Source organism: Lampetra planeri, chromosome 11 (genome assembly GCF_965212315.1).
Source record: "Lampetra planeri chromosome 11, kcLamPlan1.2.h2, whole genome shotgun sequence".
In the NCBI taxonomy this organism is placed as follows: Eukaryota; Metazoa; Chordata; class Hyperoartia; order Petromyzontiformes; family Petromyzontidae; genus Lampetra; species Lampetra planeri.
The window spans coordinates 10,842,185-10,858,819 of record NC_136117.1 but is presented as its reverse complement, the minus strand read 5'-3'; the positions used below and the strand labels follow the sequence as shown (position 1 = coordinate 10,858,819).

The 16,635-nt window shown below is 49.2% G+C and overlaps 1 protein-coding gene across 1 annotated transcript in view; it reads right to left on the bottom strand.

The window, feature by feature from the left end:
- Positions 1–16,635, bottom strand: part of LOC144721435 (laminin subunit beta-2-like) — a 73,822-nt gene that overhangs the window by 45,264 nt on the left and 11,923 nt on the right. Inside the window, exons 6-8 of the mRNA XM_078599048.1 lie at positions 13,576–13,639; positions 8,239–8,441; positions 1,232–1,352 (exon numbers count right to left, since the gene is read on the bottom strand). Of these exons, the coding sequence (XP_078455174.1) occupies positions 1,232–1,352; positions 8,239–8,441; positions 13,576–13,639 (388 nt within the window). The remainder of the gene's footprint in view (positions 1–1,231; positions 1,353–8,238; positions 8,442–13,575; positions 13,640–16,635) is intronic.

Sequence of the window (16,635 nt, the reverse complement as noted above, 5' to 3'; positions counted from 1 at the left end):
CTTGCCTCCAACACATTGACCCCGAGACGCGGCATTTGTTATGCCGCGTGCTCCCGGTTAGGAAAATGCCAACGCAGCAATCACGGACGCTCGCAACATGTTTTCGTGCCGGGGGTTTACGCGTGCAATTTGCTGGGGGATTTCATTTTTTTTTTTCAACTAGAATGAATGACACACTGTGGGGAATGCCGCCTCGTAAACTGAGCAGATTTTTTCTTTTTTATGGAGCTGAACGGTTCCTTATTGCCATGTCTGGGAAACATTACTTGACGCTCGTGCCTCTGTTATAGCCGCCCATCCAAGCACAACTTTCGCGCGTTGTCAAGAATACTACAAAGCCCCCTACAGATAATCATTTACATTTGTAAGGCGCAACCATCTGTAGACCCCAATGCGTTGTGTATGTTAATCAGGTAATAAAAAGAACCAGGTTAAACGGCCGGAAATAGGAGAGAAAGGCCAATGTGAAGAGGTTTCAAGACAGACTTAAATAGTTCTCAACCAATGGCGAGAAAACCCAGTGCAGAGTCTGCCAATGCCGACGTCCAGATGTGGACAGTTTTTTTAAGCAATACTGGCAAATAAATATATTCTAAACAAAGTATTTTCATTAAAAAAAAAACTATTATATTAATCTGCATACCAGCGCACTGGTCGTCAACGTTAGAAAACATGTGAACGCAAGGACACGCTCACGTGCCCGGGAGTAAGGAATCTTCACGAATCGACGAGCGACACTTGCGGAAAACGTAAACATCTTCTTGGTTCTTTCGGTAAAGTCACGGAGAAGGGAAATAATAAAATAATACAAATAAAACATAATAAAATACAATTCTCACGACGTTTCGGCCACAACGCAAGCAGCCGTCCTCCTTGCGTTGTGGCTTGCGTTGTGGCCGAAACGTCGTGAGAATTGTATTTATTATGTTTTATTTTTATTATTTTTTTATTTCCCTTCTACGTGACTTTACCGAAAGAACCAAGAAGATGAATCCCTGCAGTCACGAAAGCTTTAAATCGAAACGTAAACATATTATAAACGACTCGTACGGCCGCCACCAAATGGCCATCGTGACTTATCTCGGCCGGCAGAGCAAGAGCGGCGAAGCTCCGATATTTTGTCGACATCTTGAGTTCAGATCCCGGTCGAAGGTCAATCGAGAGCCGTCATCCTTTGAACGCGGGTGACTACGCCTACTTAAAGTAATTGGCACAAATTGGTGTCTTGTACTTTTGCACTCGTGCGACTGCCGTCCCTCGGCCGGCCTCCAGGGCGAGTCTGCGTAGAAATCCTCGCACTGCTCGCAGTTGAGCCCCCGCGTGCGATGCTTGCACACGCACCGCCCGTGAACCTACGCGCACACACACACACAGGGACGCCGCGGTGGCTAGGTGTTAACTACCTCGCCCGGTATACAGGAGGTCGTGGGTTCCATCCCGACCCTGACGACGCCTGCTGCTGCTGTATATTTGAAGTCTGCGTGTCTCTCTCTGTCATCATCATCATCACGGTGGCTAGGAGATGTTTACTACCTCGCCTGGTATACAGGAGGTCGTGGGTTCCATCCGGACCCTGATGCCTGTGGTATATTTGGCGTTTGCGTGTTCTCTCTCTCCCCATGGTCACGTGGATTATTTTCTGGGTCCCCCGGTTTTTCCCTCCATATTTAGAGACATGCATTTAGACTAGTGTTTGGCTGCTATAAATTCCCACGTGATAAGCCACTTGGTTGAGTTATCATTTATGGGCAGCTCGCTTCTGAAAATGAGCTTTAGAGCTTCGTGGGTCTTACCTGGTCAAATAAAAATGTAATAGTTTGGTTTAGAGACAAAAACAAGTAACCCTTATCCCATTTGCACATTAGAGCCCTGAAAGAACCGGCCCAGCATGGCATGGCTGTTTGTTTCCACTGGCATTTTACCAAGCCGAGCCATGCAACATTGGCCTCACGGGACATAATAGCGTCGTTTGCATGCACTCTGAAGTTACGAACTTTGGGTGACATCAGTGGCACAGTTCCGCTTGTGCAATGGAAAAAATAATCCGTGCCATCCTGGCTCAGCACGACTCAGATGTGCAAAGTAAAAATAGAGGTAAAAGATTGCCTTATAGTGATGCATATGCCATACGTCGATACGTCTACTTTTTCCAATAGCACTCATCCCTTTTGCCAGATCTCCGCCCGCCTAGCCTCGTCCCAATCATCACCCCTACCCTGAGTACGTGTGCAAGTGTGTGTGTCACAACATCATTGAGAGACGCTATCACAACTCGAAGCTTTACATAGCAACATTCAAACATCCACAGTCCTCAGAGCACTGCGGTCTGAAGCCAGCCAGGCACTTTCCCAGCCACGTGACTAACATAGTCACGTGGCCCACGTGGCTTGAGCAGGCCTTACTCCCAAAGTGGATTGACCGTGGCTGATGATTCTATTCCATGGCCATATGTTCAGGAGCCAAATGTGGAGCTCTCCCAGGCACGATGAGAGGGCTTCAGGAGGGGAGTTCGTGTCGCTTTGCTGTTCCTTCTCCACTGAAGGGGCGTAGACAACAGCGGTTCACTATAGGGCCCAGAGATTGTGTTGCATGGCTGCTCGTCTCTAATGGCTGACGACGATGACTATACACGATGCATTGCACAAACGAAATTATTCGCTTTGTAGCAAGCACCACGTCTGTGATTTTTCTTCGTTACCATCTCCATTATAGATCATCATTAGCAACAGGAATTCCCTTTTAAGAACCCCCCTCCCCATGTGTAGACATGCCCGCTCCGTATATACGAGATCAAAAACATGTGTTGTGCGTGTGCACGCACGCGCGCAAAGACAAACACACCTATTGGCACTAAACGTCGCTACAAAGTTATGAAAACAAGCAATTATGAGGTCACCTATTTCCATCAACAGTTTTCAGCATTTAAATGCCCCATAAATAATAACGTCGCCCACGAGGGTAGCCACTGTTGTCTGCTGCCACCTAACACGTGTTCTCTGGCCGCAGAAAACTGTTTTGTACAATGTGCGATTAATGGGTGGAATTCCCCGACTCCACCAAGGATAGAAGCAAACCATTGTGCCCGGATACCTGAGCTCCGCACGAGTGCGAGCCAAAAAGAAAATCGAACGGAGGGCCAGTTTCCTTTTCCGTAAACTTTGCTCAAGCTCCGATCCCATGGCGCCTGTTTTGATGGAGGCGAATTTCCCTCAGATGATGTACACATTTTTTTGTTTCCGATATTTTCCAAATCGCTTCTCTTCAGTGAAATACAGTCGCCTTTTCTTGTTGTTGATGTTATAAAAGAGCTGTCCATTACTGCATTGCTCTTCAAACGGCTGTCGTAAAGGCATTGTGAAATGTAAAGTTAAAGGTGCAGCATCTGCAATTGTCTGCTCACATCACTGGAAGGCAGAAGGTGCCTGTCCACGGGAGGGGGCTCCAGAGAGCCCCCCCTTCGTATTTATTCTGCCCGACTCCTCGTATTTTCAACCGCGGAGCAATGCATGGCGCGTTGGTGGCATCTACATCTGCAGAACATGAAGAACCGGTGGTATCTACATCTACAGGAGTTTGTACAACTTTTAAAGCCATTCTCCGTGTTTCGTGTAAATGCCGTAACAACGTGTTTGGAATCGACAGGGGTAAAGTTGGACTTAGGAACAAAATCGACTTATGCACAGACCTCTGGAACCTAACTCGTTCGTAAGTAGAGGAGTCCCTGTACACACCTTTGTACCCCACCACACGCAACTTGCTGGTCGACTAACTCTGTAACTGTGGTCTAACCACAGGCGGAACGGAGAGGGGGGGGTGGGGGAAGATTCTTAAAAAAAAAACTTTCCAATATTTAATCTTCCGCATCTGGAGATCAAACCGACTTCCACTGGATTGCACCGCAGTGTGCGATCGATTACAGACAGCATCAGCCATGCATGGCACTGCACCGAATATGACAGCACTGCGTGTGCTTTGATGATTGTGCTGCTGCAAAGGTCAGACGACGCTTGGAAAAGCTGGGATATGTTTACTGGAAATCCGACGCGAAATATAACGATTCCAGAAAACCCTCCGGTGTGTCTCTGTTGCCGTCTCGATAGTTTCCTGCATTCGTAGGCTGTGTCAATAAGGCTGCACCTCAACGACTGGCTTCACCTGTACAAATAGTAGGGACTCAAACCCAACGCTCCACGTCATCAAGTCAGCTAAGAACGGTGACCTGAGTAGCGGTGACACGTTTAAAAAACACAAACAAGATGTAAAGGAGCAGCCCTGCAATTGCTTGCTCACGCCACTCGCTGGCGGAAGAACCTCCACTGGAGGAAGCTCTAGAGAGGACCCTCTATTATACGGCGCGTTGACCTACTCTTCCACGTGGGCCAGACGTCTTGGTGACTGGTCGACAGGTTAAATTTCGATTCAAAGCTTCTTTCGTGACTGCAGGGATTCATCTTCTTGGTTCTTTCGGTAAAGTCACGTAGAAGGGAAGTAATAAAATAATAAAAATAAAACATAATAAAATAATTCTCACGACGTTTCAGCCACAACGCAAGCAGCCGTCCGCAGGTGAAGACCACCACTACCATCACCACCACTACCATTCAGACGCTGTCTCCCCGAGAGACCTGGTATTCTCCTGAGGACGGCTGCTTGCGTTGTGGCCGAAACGTCGTGAGAATGATTTTATTATGTTTTATTTTTATTATTTTATTACTTCCCTTCTACGTGACTTTACCGAAAGAACCAAGAAGATGGTCGACAGGTTATTCACCTGAAGTAAACTCCAACGAGAACCACGTGAACGTTGACGGCTGCCCTGGCACCGGGAAGCGAACGGCGAATAGCTCGCTCTCCGCCAGGCGAAATAGCGCGTTCACCAGCGCGACGCTGCTCTGGCAGGCGAAATCAAAATGATTTCGCTCCAGCATCGAGCCAGGCATCCTTGAACCATACTCTTAGTTTTTTCGGTAAAGTCACGTAGGTAAAAAATAAAATTAAAATTAATAAAAATAAAATAATAAGAAAATCACGACGTTTCGGAGGCAACACAAGTCTCCGTCATCAGGTGGGACCATCACAGCCAGATTTACAGCAAATCAGCAAATCTGGCTGTGACGGTCCCACCTGATGACGGAGACTTGTGTTGCCTCCGAAACGTGATTTTATTTTTTTTCCTACGTGACTTTACCGAAAAAACTAAGAGTATGGATCCTTGCAGTCACGAAAGCTTCAAATCTAGAATCCTTGAACCTCTCGTCACAGTCCCACCGAGCGGTTTGCAATGCTGCCGACGGATGTGAGCGTTTCTCGTTGTTCCGAGCAATAAGGCGCGTCGCGTACGCCGGCCGCACGAATCCGCGAGTTGACGGCCGGTGGCCAATACCGCACAGAAACACGCCACGCAAGCACAGCCAAAGCGCGGCCCTGGCACCCTCTGGTAACGACGAGAAGACTCGTCAAGACAGAGGAGCGCGTGCAGGCCTGGAAACTAATGGGAGTGCAAATACGGAAACAGCCCGATTTACGTCTCCCCCGTTTTACGTCGTTTCGCAAGTACGTCGTCACTTTGTTATTTATACCAACACCACCACCACTACCACCACTACCACTACCACCACCACTACCACCAACACCACCACCACTACCACCACCACTACCACTACCACCACCACCATCACCGCCATCACCATCACCACCACTACCACCACCACCACCATCACCACCACCACCACCACTACCACCATCACCACTACCACCACCATCACCACCACCATCACCACCACCACCACCATCACCACCACCACCACTACAACCACCACTACCACCACCACTACCACCACCACCACTACAACCACCACTACCACCACCACTACCAACACCACTACCACCACCACTACCACCAACACCACCACCACTACCACCACCACTATCACCACCACCATCACCACCATCACCACCACTACACCACCACCATCACCATCACCACCACCACTCCCAATGCCTGTCTCGCTCGGCAACCTGCCCTCCTCCATCCTGCGCGTGTGCCTCATTCATTCTACCCTCCTTCCTTTTGCGGATTTCGTCAACGAGAGATTTTTCGACGTTATATTCTGAACATTCTCATAGTTTACCCTATCCGCATGAATCTTCATTTAAAGTTTGGAAGATTTTTTTTCTTACTGTGTTGTGTCCGACCCGTATAAGCAGCATGAGCATTGCTCCTGCCTCGAATACCCATAATTTAACACCACAATTGACCTCTCTTCTTCTGTTTATTTTTACAGGAAAACCTCTCGGATTTTCAACAGCAACAAAGATCCAGTCGAGCCGTGACCAGTTTCTTTTTTTAAAGACTGCTTTGCTTCACGCCGAAGCAAACCAAAACACCCACTCAAAAGTGCGCACAGATGGGTTTTTCGAATCCACAAGCTCCACTCTCATCTCTTCTGTCCTCTTGGAAACAAGCACCTATCAGGGTTGGCACAGAGCGTGATTTGGTCGTGACTTCCAGCAAAAGACCCGCTCATCTTTATCACCCCAGTACCCGAGTGATGTAGCCACACCCTGCAATGTACTCATTTGAGGTTGGGTTCACCTTGGGGAGGTCACAATTTGCTTCTAATATTTCGCCATGAGCAGAAATCGAACTAAGTTGGCCATGATTACAGCGCAATGTGCTAACCGCCACTCAGCACTGCCGTACACCCACACGCACCACACAGACGTGCAGCACGCGAAAAGCGTTGCTACCAACAAAACAATACAGCAGTGCAATGAAGAAGAGATTACTTCCTGTGTTCCTGCGTGGCCCAGGAGATATACGAACACGTGTCTCTGTGTGCGCGCATCCATAGAGAGCAGTCGCACAATGGTCAACACACCGAACTACTGACTCGGTTTCCCAAGTTTGATTCTCAGCCACGGCTAACGTAAGTGGTGAGTGATATCAGAACTGGGCACGGGCCCTCCCCTGGGTCGACTCAGCCTCAAATAAACACTCTGAGATGTATTCTTAGGTTTTTTCGGTAAAGTCACGTAGGTAAAAAATTAAAATTAATAAAAGTAAAATAAAAATTTAATAAAAATCACGACGTTTCGGAGGCAACACAAGCTTCCGTCTTCAGGTGGAACCGTCACAGCACGATAGCTGTATCAAGTGAGAAGCTTGTGTTGCCTCCGAAACGTCGTGATTTTTATTTTATTTTTATTTTACTTTCATTAATTTAAATTTTTTACCTACGTGACTTTACCGAAAAAACCTAAGAATATGAATCCTTGCAGTCACGAAAGCTTCAAATCTAGAACTCTGAGATGTATGCAAACAAACGTTGCCCTGGCCGTGCCTTGTCCAGTACAGTTCCCATTTAAGATCGTCTGTCTGTGTGTCCCAAAGCGTTTGCGAAAATGAGGACATTGTCATCGGTTTAACATTGTTTGGCCTCATACTCAACTAAAGTAGGTGCAAAGGGCACATCGCTTTTTGAGTAGTGGGTGGAGAGGTGACCTCCTGCCAAGCCAGCCTTTAACACTTCACATGGCCTCTAGAGTGCAACCCATGGCCTGGCAGAAGCGCCGTGTTGACATCACCATCACTGAGCGGGGAATGGCGGCCTATGTTATACAGTAATTTGTGCATAAGTACATAAACGTGTGTTATCACGTATCTGTATGTGTGCGATAATGTAGCGGTTAGCAAGCTGCGCGACCAAACCGGTGACCCGAGTTCGATTTCGGCTCATGACCAATAATAGTGGTGAGTCCTTGAACCAGTTCTGGGTCTCCCGTAGGTCAAGTCAGCCTTAAATGAGGAACCTGGTGCGGCGTGTAAACATCACCACTCGGGAGACAAAGGCGGCCGAGCCTGGTGCTGGCCATCCACCCCCTCTTGTGCCATGCCGGCCAATTCGTCACTAGTACAGCACACCGGTGTGTTGGAGAGCAAATCCACAACATTTACCATCTGAGTACGACATTTCGCCAGCAATTACAACTAGCATCACCATCCGGTATTGCTGTACTAGTAACGAATTGGCACGTTCTGTTTACGTGACAAACCTTACTAATTGGCTGCGTCGGGTGGTGGCAGGTTTAACGACACATTTATATATTTTCGCGATCTAACCCAAAACACCCTGTGTTATGGACGATATCGGTCGCGAAAGCCTACGGTGTTGAAACGACGCATACGTGTTTGCGCGTGTACATGGGGCGGGGAACAACAAGCACGCGTTGCCGTACCATGCCGTCGTGTGAGCGCTGCGAGGGCGCGATGGGCGCGCACTCGCTGGCGTGGCCGTAGCAGAAGCAGGAGCCGCGCACCACCAGCTCGTAGAGTGAGTAGTAGTACTTCTGCTTGATCTCGGAGCGCGAGTCCAGTAGGTTGTCGCCCAGCGTGTGCAGACGCGTCAGGTTGATGCGCAGGTTCGTGATCTTCAGCAGGTCTGGGGAGGGTGGTGGTGGCGGGGGGGGGGGGGGGGGCGGACGCGTGACAGACGTTATCACGGTGCTGCTGCTCTTGTTAGTGTCGTTGGTGTTGTTGGTGGTGTTTGTTGTTGTTTACTGAGCTTCACCAATGTTGTTCCTCCACCTGTCATTTACTTGTTCTACTTATTTATCCAACAAAGCCATGCTGAGTTGCAGGACACTTTTCAGGAAGGTCCTGCGTTGTTGTTTTTTTTATTTCAAAGATGTTTTCAGCCAATTAACGATGAGTGTTTATTGTACACGGTGGGAGGAAACCGCGGGAGAACCTGGAGAAAACCCACACGCGCGAGGGGGCAACACTCTATCCCCGTACAGATGGAAACGGATGGCGATTGGTCCACTCGCCAGACCGCCTCGTTCTCCCGACGAGCCAGGGTGTGGCACCCCAAGGCCCTCGACGTCCACGGGAAGGGAGTTTCACAAAAGAATGCGCGCCATTTACCAACCATCGCCTGTCACAGTGCCGGACCTACAGGCGTCGTCATGAAGATTCCATTCAGAAGTCACGCAGAGCGGCGCATCGCCCCGTGTAGGAGGATGGCTCGCGCAAACTCCAGTCATCATCCTTGCAGCAGCAGTGGCATTTCGCTAAAGTCCAGGGGTGGGGAACGTCCGGCCCGCGGGCCGTAAAAGGCTCGCGAAATCATTTGGCAGTTCCAGCTATCACATTAGGGGTGAGTTAATTAAATGTTTGACCGAATGTAACAGGCTGATCTTTAAGTTGATACTTGTGTATGGCCCGCGAATGATGTTATTAATGTCCAAATGGCCCTTGGCAGAAAAAAGGTTCCCCACCCCTGGCCGCTAAACCATCGTAACAAAGACGGTCGAGGCGTCGCGGCGCTCTCCGATGCGCTTCTGCGGCCGTCTGGAACGTTCTTCCTTCCGATATGAGGAAGCCACTGGGAGCTGTGCACTTTTAAATCATCTATACTGAAAACTCATTGCTTTGGAACTGCTTTTTGTGTTTAGTTTTCTGTCTTTCCCCCCGCCGCAACTTCGATTAGCACGGTTGGCTACGTATGGTGCAAAAGAAGTTCAACGTACATACATAGCGCGTTCGGCTACGTACGTAAAATACATACTATGTACTCATTCTGCGGTCCCTTCAGGTGACCTCCTGTCCACACTAGGAGTGGGGAGGGGCTACACTCTCCCACAATTTTCCTTTTCTTGAGATGTTCATCATGCATCAGTCAATACGAATTATTGTTTAATTTAAATATTTTGAAATGTAGCTCTCAGATTTTACAATGTAGCCAAAAGAAGTAAAAAGAAAACGAGCTTCTCAGTCCTCGGGTTTTTTTTCTTCCATACTTCACCAAGCTCCTCGGTGCAAGTTGGCCAAAGGGAAGGGCAGGATTTGTTCAGACATCACTCGCCCCCGGGAATCGAACTCAGGTGACCAGTTTCACATCACAGTGCGCTTACCACTGTGCTACTGCTGTACACCCCATTCCAGGTTTAGCCTTCCTATGTTTACCCCATGCTTGAATTGTAAAACAGATGTGTCTCCATGGGCTCTCATCTGCTAAAATAAAGGATACTCGTTGACTAACGACTGGGCCACACAGCTCAACTGCACACACGTACGTAGAGACGTGCCTAAACCTTAAACAGGCACACACACACACATTTGCAAATGCAGATACATGAATATGTATGCCGGGCCGTCCAGAGGGCGAATTTTCCCTGGGCCCCACGCAAAAGAGGGCCCCACAATGGGCCTGTGGATGGTGGAATAAGAGGGCCCTACGTGGCATATTCTGCCCCGGACATCTCGGAACCTCTGAGCGGCCCTGCCTGTACGTACACACACGCACGCACGCACGCACCTTCGATTAGCACGGTTGGCTGCGTGCGGTGCGAAAGAAGTTCAATATCCATAGATACACAGCGACAGCCTGGTGCTGCGTTGCCTGCAAGACCTCGGAGAGGCAAGCCTGACTATGTCAGCAAAACGCGTAAAACTGCATGCCTGCATCCCGTAATTGCTCCCTTGGTGTATGTGCTGAGCAGCATCAGGACTCAGCTATTAAGAAATTGGAGCTAATTCACAACACATTCTCGCACTTGGCACACACACTCAGTGCATGATGAATAGCAATAATAACATTTAAACATAATATTGGAGATTGCGTTGTTACTTCAGGCGAGCCCTTGCTGAAGCACACAGAGCTCATTCAAGTGGAGTTCACATTTCCCCGGTAACCTCACTCCTCAATTCCTCCACCCCATTGTCGAGGAATCACCGTCGCATCTAATCCGAACTGTGGCCGACCACCACGCCACAGGAGCACCCCTCATGCCACCGCTTGCCTCACACTGCTCGACGGTAGAACTCCCTCCTCCCAACTTGTCTCTGCTCAAGTACTCAAACCCTCGTGCCTATTGCAACCTTCAATGGGGCCGTTTGCTGCTCACCACTTTGGCGTTTTGGGCCTCTGGGCCTGCGTTCGACAACTGCGAGTTTTTTTTTTTCTAAGAACAATTATTTTTTGGGCAGCTTGGTGTGGGTGGACTAATCGGCCAGAGACCCTGACATACACATGGCAAGCAGCAACATCATGTCTTGCGATCGCCGGTTATCTCTCTCGTTCTCGATGGAGACAGTGAAGACTTAACAACTGCAATTTGTGGCATTGTGCCCAACACATTGTCTCGGGGGCCGCTGTTTTAGGTATAAAAATTACCGACTTTTGCTCACTTTCGTAACCGACTGCACTACGTTTTGAATTATTGAATTAAAGCTCTGCTCGCATACACCGTGGATGCAATCAGGTACGCCGGGGCAATCTGCGTGTCGCTTAACCACAGTGCAGAGGTCTTGGCTACCACCCCTGTCGCGAGTTGAACGGACGGCGAGAAATGGAGCGCGTGGATCGGTATCGCTAATAAGCGCAATGTCGGGTTAACTCCCGCTCATAGGCAATGATTGGTGTTCGATAATGATTAGAAACACATGCATATAACCAATTCGCCCAGAATGCACCTAATCAGATTTTGAGCCTGGTTAATACTTGGATGGTCCACCAAGAATACCTTCAAATACCAGGAGTTGTAGGCTTAGAATGTGTTGGTGGCCGGTAGATAGCAGGACAGTGATGGATTCTTGAATCTATCTGTTACTTCCTCGTGTGTGTGTGGGCTTCTACGTTCTTTGGCTCCCAACCACAAACCAAACACGTATTCATAGAAGAGGATAAATAGTCTGTGCAGGTTCCTCTCTGACAAAAGTATCTTGAGACTCGAATCAGGCTTTGCCTGGGTAACTAATGGGACGTTATTTTTATTTTTTGAATTAGTGAAGAGCTTAATTATGGGAATAACGTAATCAAGGCGCGTGTTTATAATAATCATATTTCCAATGGCGTATTGGATGCGGTCATGTGAGCTGCAAGTAATTAGGCGAGTGGGCAAGCCTTCTAAATTCCTTCTGAAGGAAATCATGAATTCCAGTATCGTCCAAGCAACAGGGTTGCATTGGGCCACGGGGCGAACCAGGCATTCTCCCAGTAATCTGTCCCTGGAGTTGGTAGCCACTGCATTCTCGACCCAAACCCAAAAATCTCAACTTCAATCAGCCAACTCGTGGGACAAATGCCTGGGGGAGCGCGGGGGGGGGGGTTGCCCAGCGGCCCGGTACAACCCTGCCCAGCCGCTCGTAATGAAAACGTCGGCGAGGAATGAGAGTCGGGGGGCAACTGACAGCGCACGGACTCGAGACGTCACTGCAGCAGCAGACGCCCTCCCTACCCTCCTCGAACCCACAACGGACGCAATCAATCGTTATTCTCATTTCTCAATCCGTCACTGGCAGGACGTTAAAGATATGCTGCCCCCCCCCCATCCCTTCCCGTGACACTTGCGCACACGTGCGCAAGTGTGTATTCTGGGCGTGAAAGGCGATGCGTGCCTGCCTCGCGGTGTCAATTTGGCGGCAGCCAAAATAGGCTCTTCGCCGGAGCCCCTGGCCGGCTCCGACTGACCCCTGTTGTTTTATGGAAGAGACTCCCAGGCTCGGTCCGGCGCACTCAGCACATTGCGGGGGTAGGAAATCGCTAAAGCATGTGAGTGAGTTGCGTGAGTACGCGCGTGTCTGCTCGTGGGTAGGGAGCGGGAGTGCGGCTAGCGGTCAGCGCGCCGCGCTACGAAACCCGGCGGCACCGAGTTCGATTCCCGCTCACGGCCAACACCAGTGACGAATATCTGAACCGGGCCTCCCCTAGGTCGACTCAGCCTCAAATTATTGCCCGGTGCAGTGTGTTAACATCGCCACTGGGGGGCGTGGTTTCCGGGCACCCACCCCCTCGTGTGCCGTGCCGAGGTTCTTTGTCTGCACGCTGTCTGATCGTCCCACGACGCGCGGTGCTGAAAACCTCACCGCGAGAGCCGTTCACTGTCGCCCCAGGGCGTCTGCGAGCGTGCGGGGCACCGCACCCGACTCCACGTAATAAGTAGGCGGGAGGCACCAGTCTTGTTGTCGCTCTTATTAAGGCCATGGCGCCTGTTGTCGATTCGTCAGATGTTCTCTTTAACGCTGTACAGGAAAACTCCTGTGGAATTTCAGTCTCAGTTCCAACCCCCCCCCTCCCCTTCCTCCCCCCCACCCTGGCCTGCCACCCGGCAAAGACCCACTCAAGTTTTCTCCCACGCATTACCCATATTTTATTTCTTTTCTAACTATTTCCAATTCTCAATGCCAAAAAATGAACTCAGAAGAATGAGTAGTGAGTAAAAAAAAAACAGCCATAACCATAACACAGTGAAAATTTTCAGACAGTTTTTTGACCAAGGTGAAAGGTCATATGTTGTACATAGTTCTTCGTCAATACCATAGGCTCATGGTTCCTTTCAGTCAAAATCATCATGTATACGAATATCAGACGTGTACGAATAAAATCACCAATATAATTGCCGTTACTGACAAATTGACTCACAAATGGATAAAGTAAATTTATTATAATGTAGGTATTTACCATTATTTACCACCTGTTGGCATTTGCGAGAAATATCAGTGTTTAACTCGTAAAAAAATCTATTACATGCCAGCAAAAAATAAAACTTCACCGAAACAATGTTCACATTCACCTTGTATCGTGTGGCTGTAGGGATCGGTGATCTTTATGGCAGGGTCCAGGACTTTAAAGATGACCTGCGGACAGGAATAAATCACAGAGAGTGAGAGAGAGAGAAAGAGAGAGAGAGAGAGAAAGAGAGAGAAGGCGCTTGTCAATCAGGGTACCCCAGTGTGGTCCAAGAGACCCTTTTGTGAGGGGGCCAACGGTCCGTGGAGCAGGAATCAGCGGGGGCGAGCCGGGGACTCGTCGCTACACAATACGAGAGGACAAACAGGCGCGCGCCGTGGGCTTGCCTGTGGACCGCAGCATCCTTCGGTAATAAGCCCGCACATAATGGGTGAGTTTCCAGCAGGGAAAAAGTCTGTGTTTGTTGAATTAAAAAGGGTAAGGAGACATCCGCTCCTGGCAGTCATCTATGAAATCCATAGTCGCGTATCCTAAGCCAGCCCCCGTCTGAACTTTATGTTCTCTCTGTTTTTTAATTCCACTTAAAACAATAATCGAATTCTCCTGGATATATAAGGAATGCTCCGGAAAATAAATGCACCCCAATCTTAAGCCCGGTGTCAGCAAGGTTATACAAATCTGGTCACACGCACACAAAGGCACGCGCACATGCAAAGACAAAGATCCCCCGTATAGCCTTAACAGACTGTAGGGGCAAGTGCTGTTAGCGAGCACCTATGAAGGCCGGAACGGTACACGAGGGGGTGGGTGGCCAGCACCACGCCCGACCGCCTTTGTCTCCCCAGTGGCGATGTTTACACCGCACCAGGTACTCATTTCAGGCTGAGTCGATCTAGGGGAGGCCCAGAACCGGTTCAGATAATCGTCACTGGTGTTGGCCGTAAGCGGGAATCGAACCTGGGTCGCCAGGTTCAGAGTGCAGCGCGCTAACCGCTACACTCCCGCTCCCCGTACATACATGCACGCACATACACGCACACGTACACACACACGCACGCACACACACACGCATGTGCAGCTCCTGAATAATAAGACGCTCCCCCAACTCTTTCTTTACAATCTAGTCACGGATCTTAACATCCGGAGAATATGGTATTCTTTTTGAAGAACCCATCCCTGTAATATGTTTCCAAGCTACTAGTTTATAGTTGACGTATTGGTCTCTCTCTCTCTCTCTGTTCACTTGCTTAACATAAACCCATGCATGTAAGTGATATTGCACAATTGACTATATCTGACAATACACAATAGCAATTACGACTGCCTGAGTAAATCTGAATGATATTCCTCAAGGGCTCGGTGGGTAGAATGTGGCACAAATATCGCTGAGATTGTGATAATAAACATACAGATGTGACAATTAAGTTGTAGAATTCGGACCCAAAAATAAATCCATTATAATCATCGTCGTCATCGTCGTCATCGTTGATCATACCACGCCTCCGATGCAGTGAATCTTGAGGCACCAGCACAGTGTAATTGAGAAGATGATAATATCCAGAGAATCACTCAGTCAGGAAGGGATTGCACACCAAATTATGGCCCACAGATTGAATGATTTTACACACAGGGTACAGTCGGCCTGCAATTTCACATTTGCTTTAAGTGTTCTGATAAACAAGTCAAAATATATAAGATACCCATTATCAGCAAAACAAGAGGCAAACTCCGCTCGCGTTCGCCACTGATATAAGAAACCACTGACTAAAAACGAGCTGTACAAATGACCAAACAGATGGGAGTCTGAAAGAACAAATTTGAAGAAAATTACAACGTATTCAGCACCAGAACATAACTTCACACGTGTAGCCATAACAGAACACGGATCTCTTTCCAGACAGATATTATTTATACTTTATGATTCTTTCGGTAAAGTCAAGTAGGTATAAAATAAATCACGACGTTTCGGGCGCAACACAAGCGTCCGTCATCAGGTGGGACAGCATGGTCTGCTGCTGAGGCAGACTGTTTTAAAAGGTTTGAAATGGGTGTAGCCCAAGGGTCATAAAGAAGTGGCCGGGGCAAGTGATGTTAATGTGAGAAATTAGCAAGTAACTGTAAGATAGGAGAGCGGCCTCCTAGACAAGTGCACGGAAGTGGCTATGTTAATGTGAGAGATTAGCATGGTAATGTCAAATCGAAGAGTGGTGCAATCCATTTTTTTAAACTCTGTAAATCCGTCGGGAGCCACGGTGGATCGGACGGGACGGGCCAGAACGTGCCACGTCGTCTGCCGGATCGGTTCCACTCTCAGCGGCGATCCCCAGGTCTGGCGGATCGGCACAAACAACGGCAAGGGGATGGCGCGGAGCGGCGATGGCTCCCAGGGCGACGGCTCCTGTGGGCGGTCGTCAATCACCCCCAACCCCCCTACACCAGCCACGACAGCCGTGGCTCGACACGTGTTTCCACTCTCGTGCCCGTCGTGCGAGGGGGCTGCAGACGTCACGAGCGCCCGGCGTGAGCAGGTAAGGAGACGCAACTGAAAGGAACGCACGAGGCTTCCGCAGGATCGCAGTGATCGTTAGCCTCACTTGTGATGGTGGTGGTGGTGATGGTGTTTACAATTGCCATGCATTACAGGTAACGCATGGCAATTACAACTTTACGCATGTCCCCCATACCCCACTGCCTCTCATCCACGCTGCGCCCATCAGACAGCCTCACTCACCATCACACTCCACCTTGTTCTGCCTTATCTACCCCTGCAACATCAGCTCCAGCCCCTGTCCCTCCATCCATTCCATCACGTTCCTCACTGAACGCCGTCGGATTGCATCTGAAATCGCCCTGGAAAGGGCGCTCCATAAATGCGAAATGGAATAGAATAAATGCACCGGCACGGTGGCAGCTGCTGTAGTCGGCATCCGAGGCTCATTCGGCGGAGGGAAAGTCCCAAGGCTGCCGCAGGTTGGCATAGTGATCGTCAGCCTCGCTGATGATGGTGGCGAGGATGACAATTGCTATGCACTAACAATTGCGCATCTGTGCATGGATTCAGCGACGGTATTTGATCGTCACGCTCATGTTACGCGCACTGAGTCGTGCGTGTATGGACAGAGTGTTTAGAATGAATGCAAATTACACAGAAATGTTCGATTGA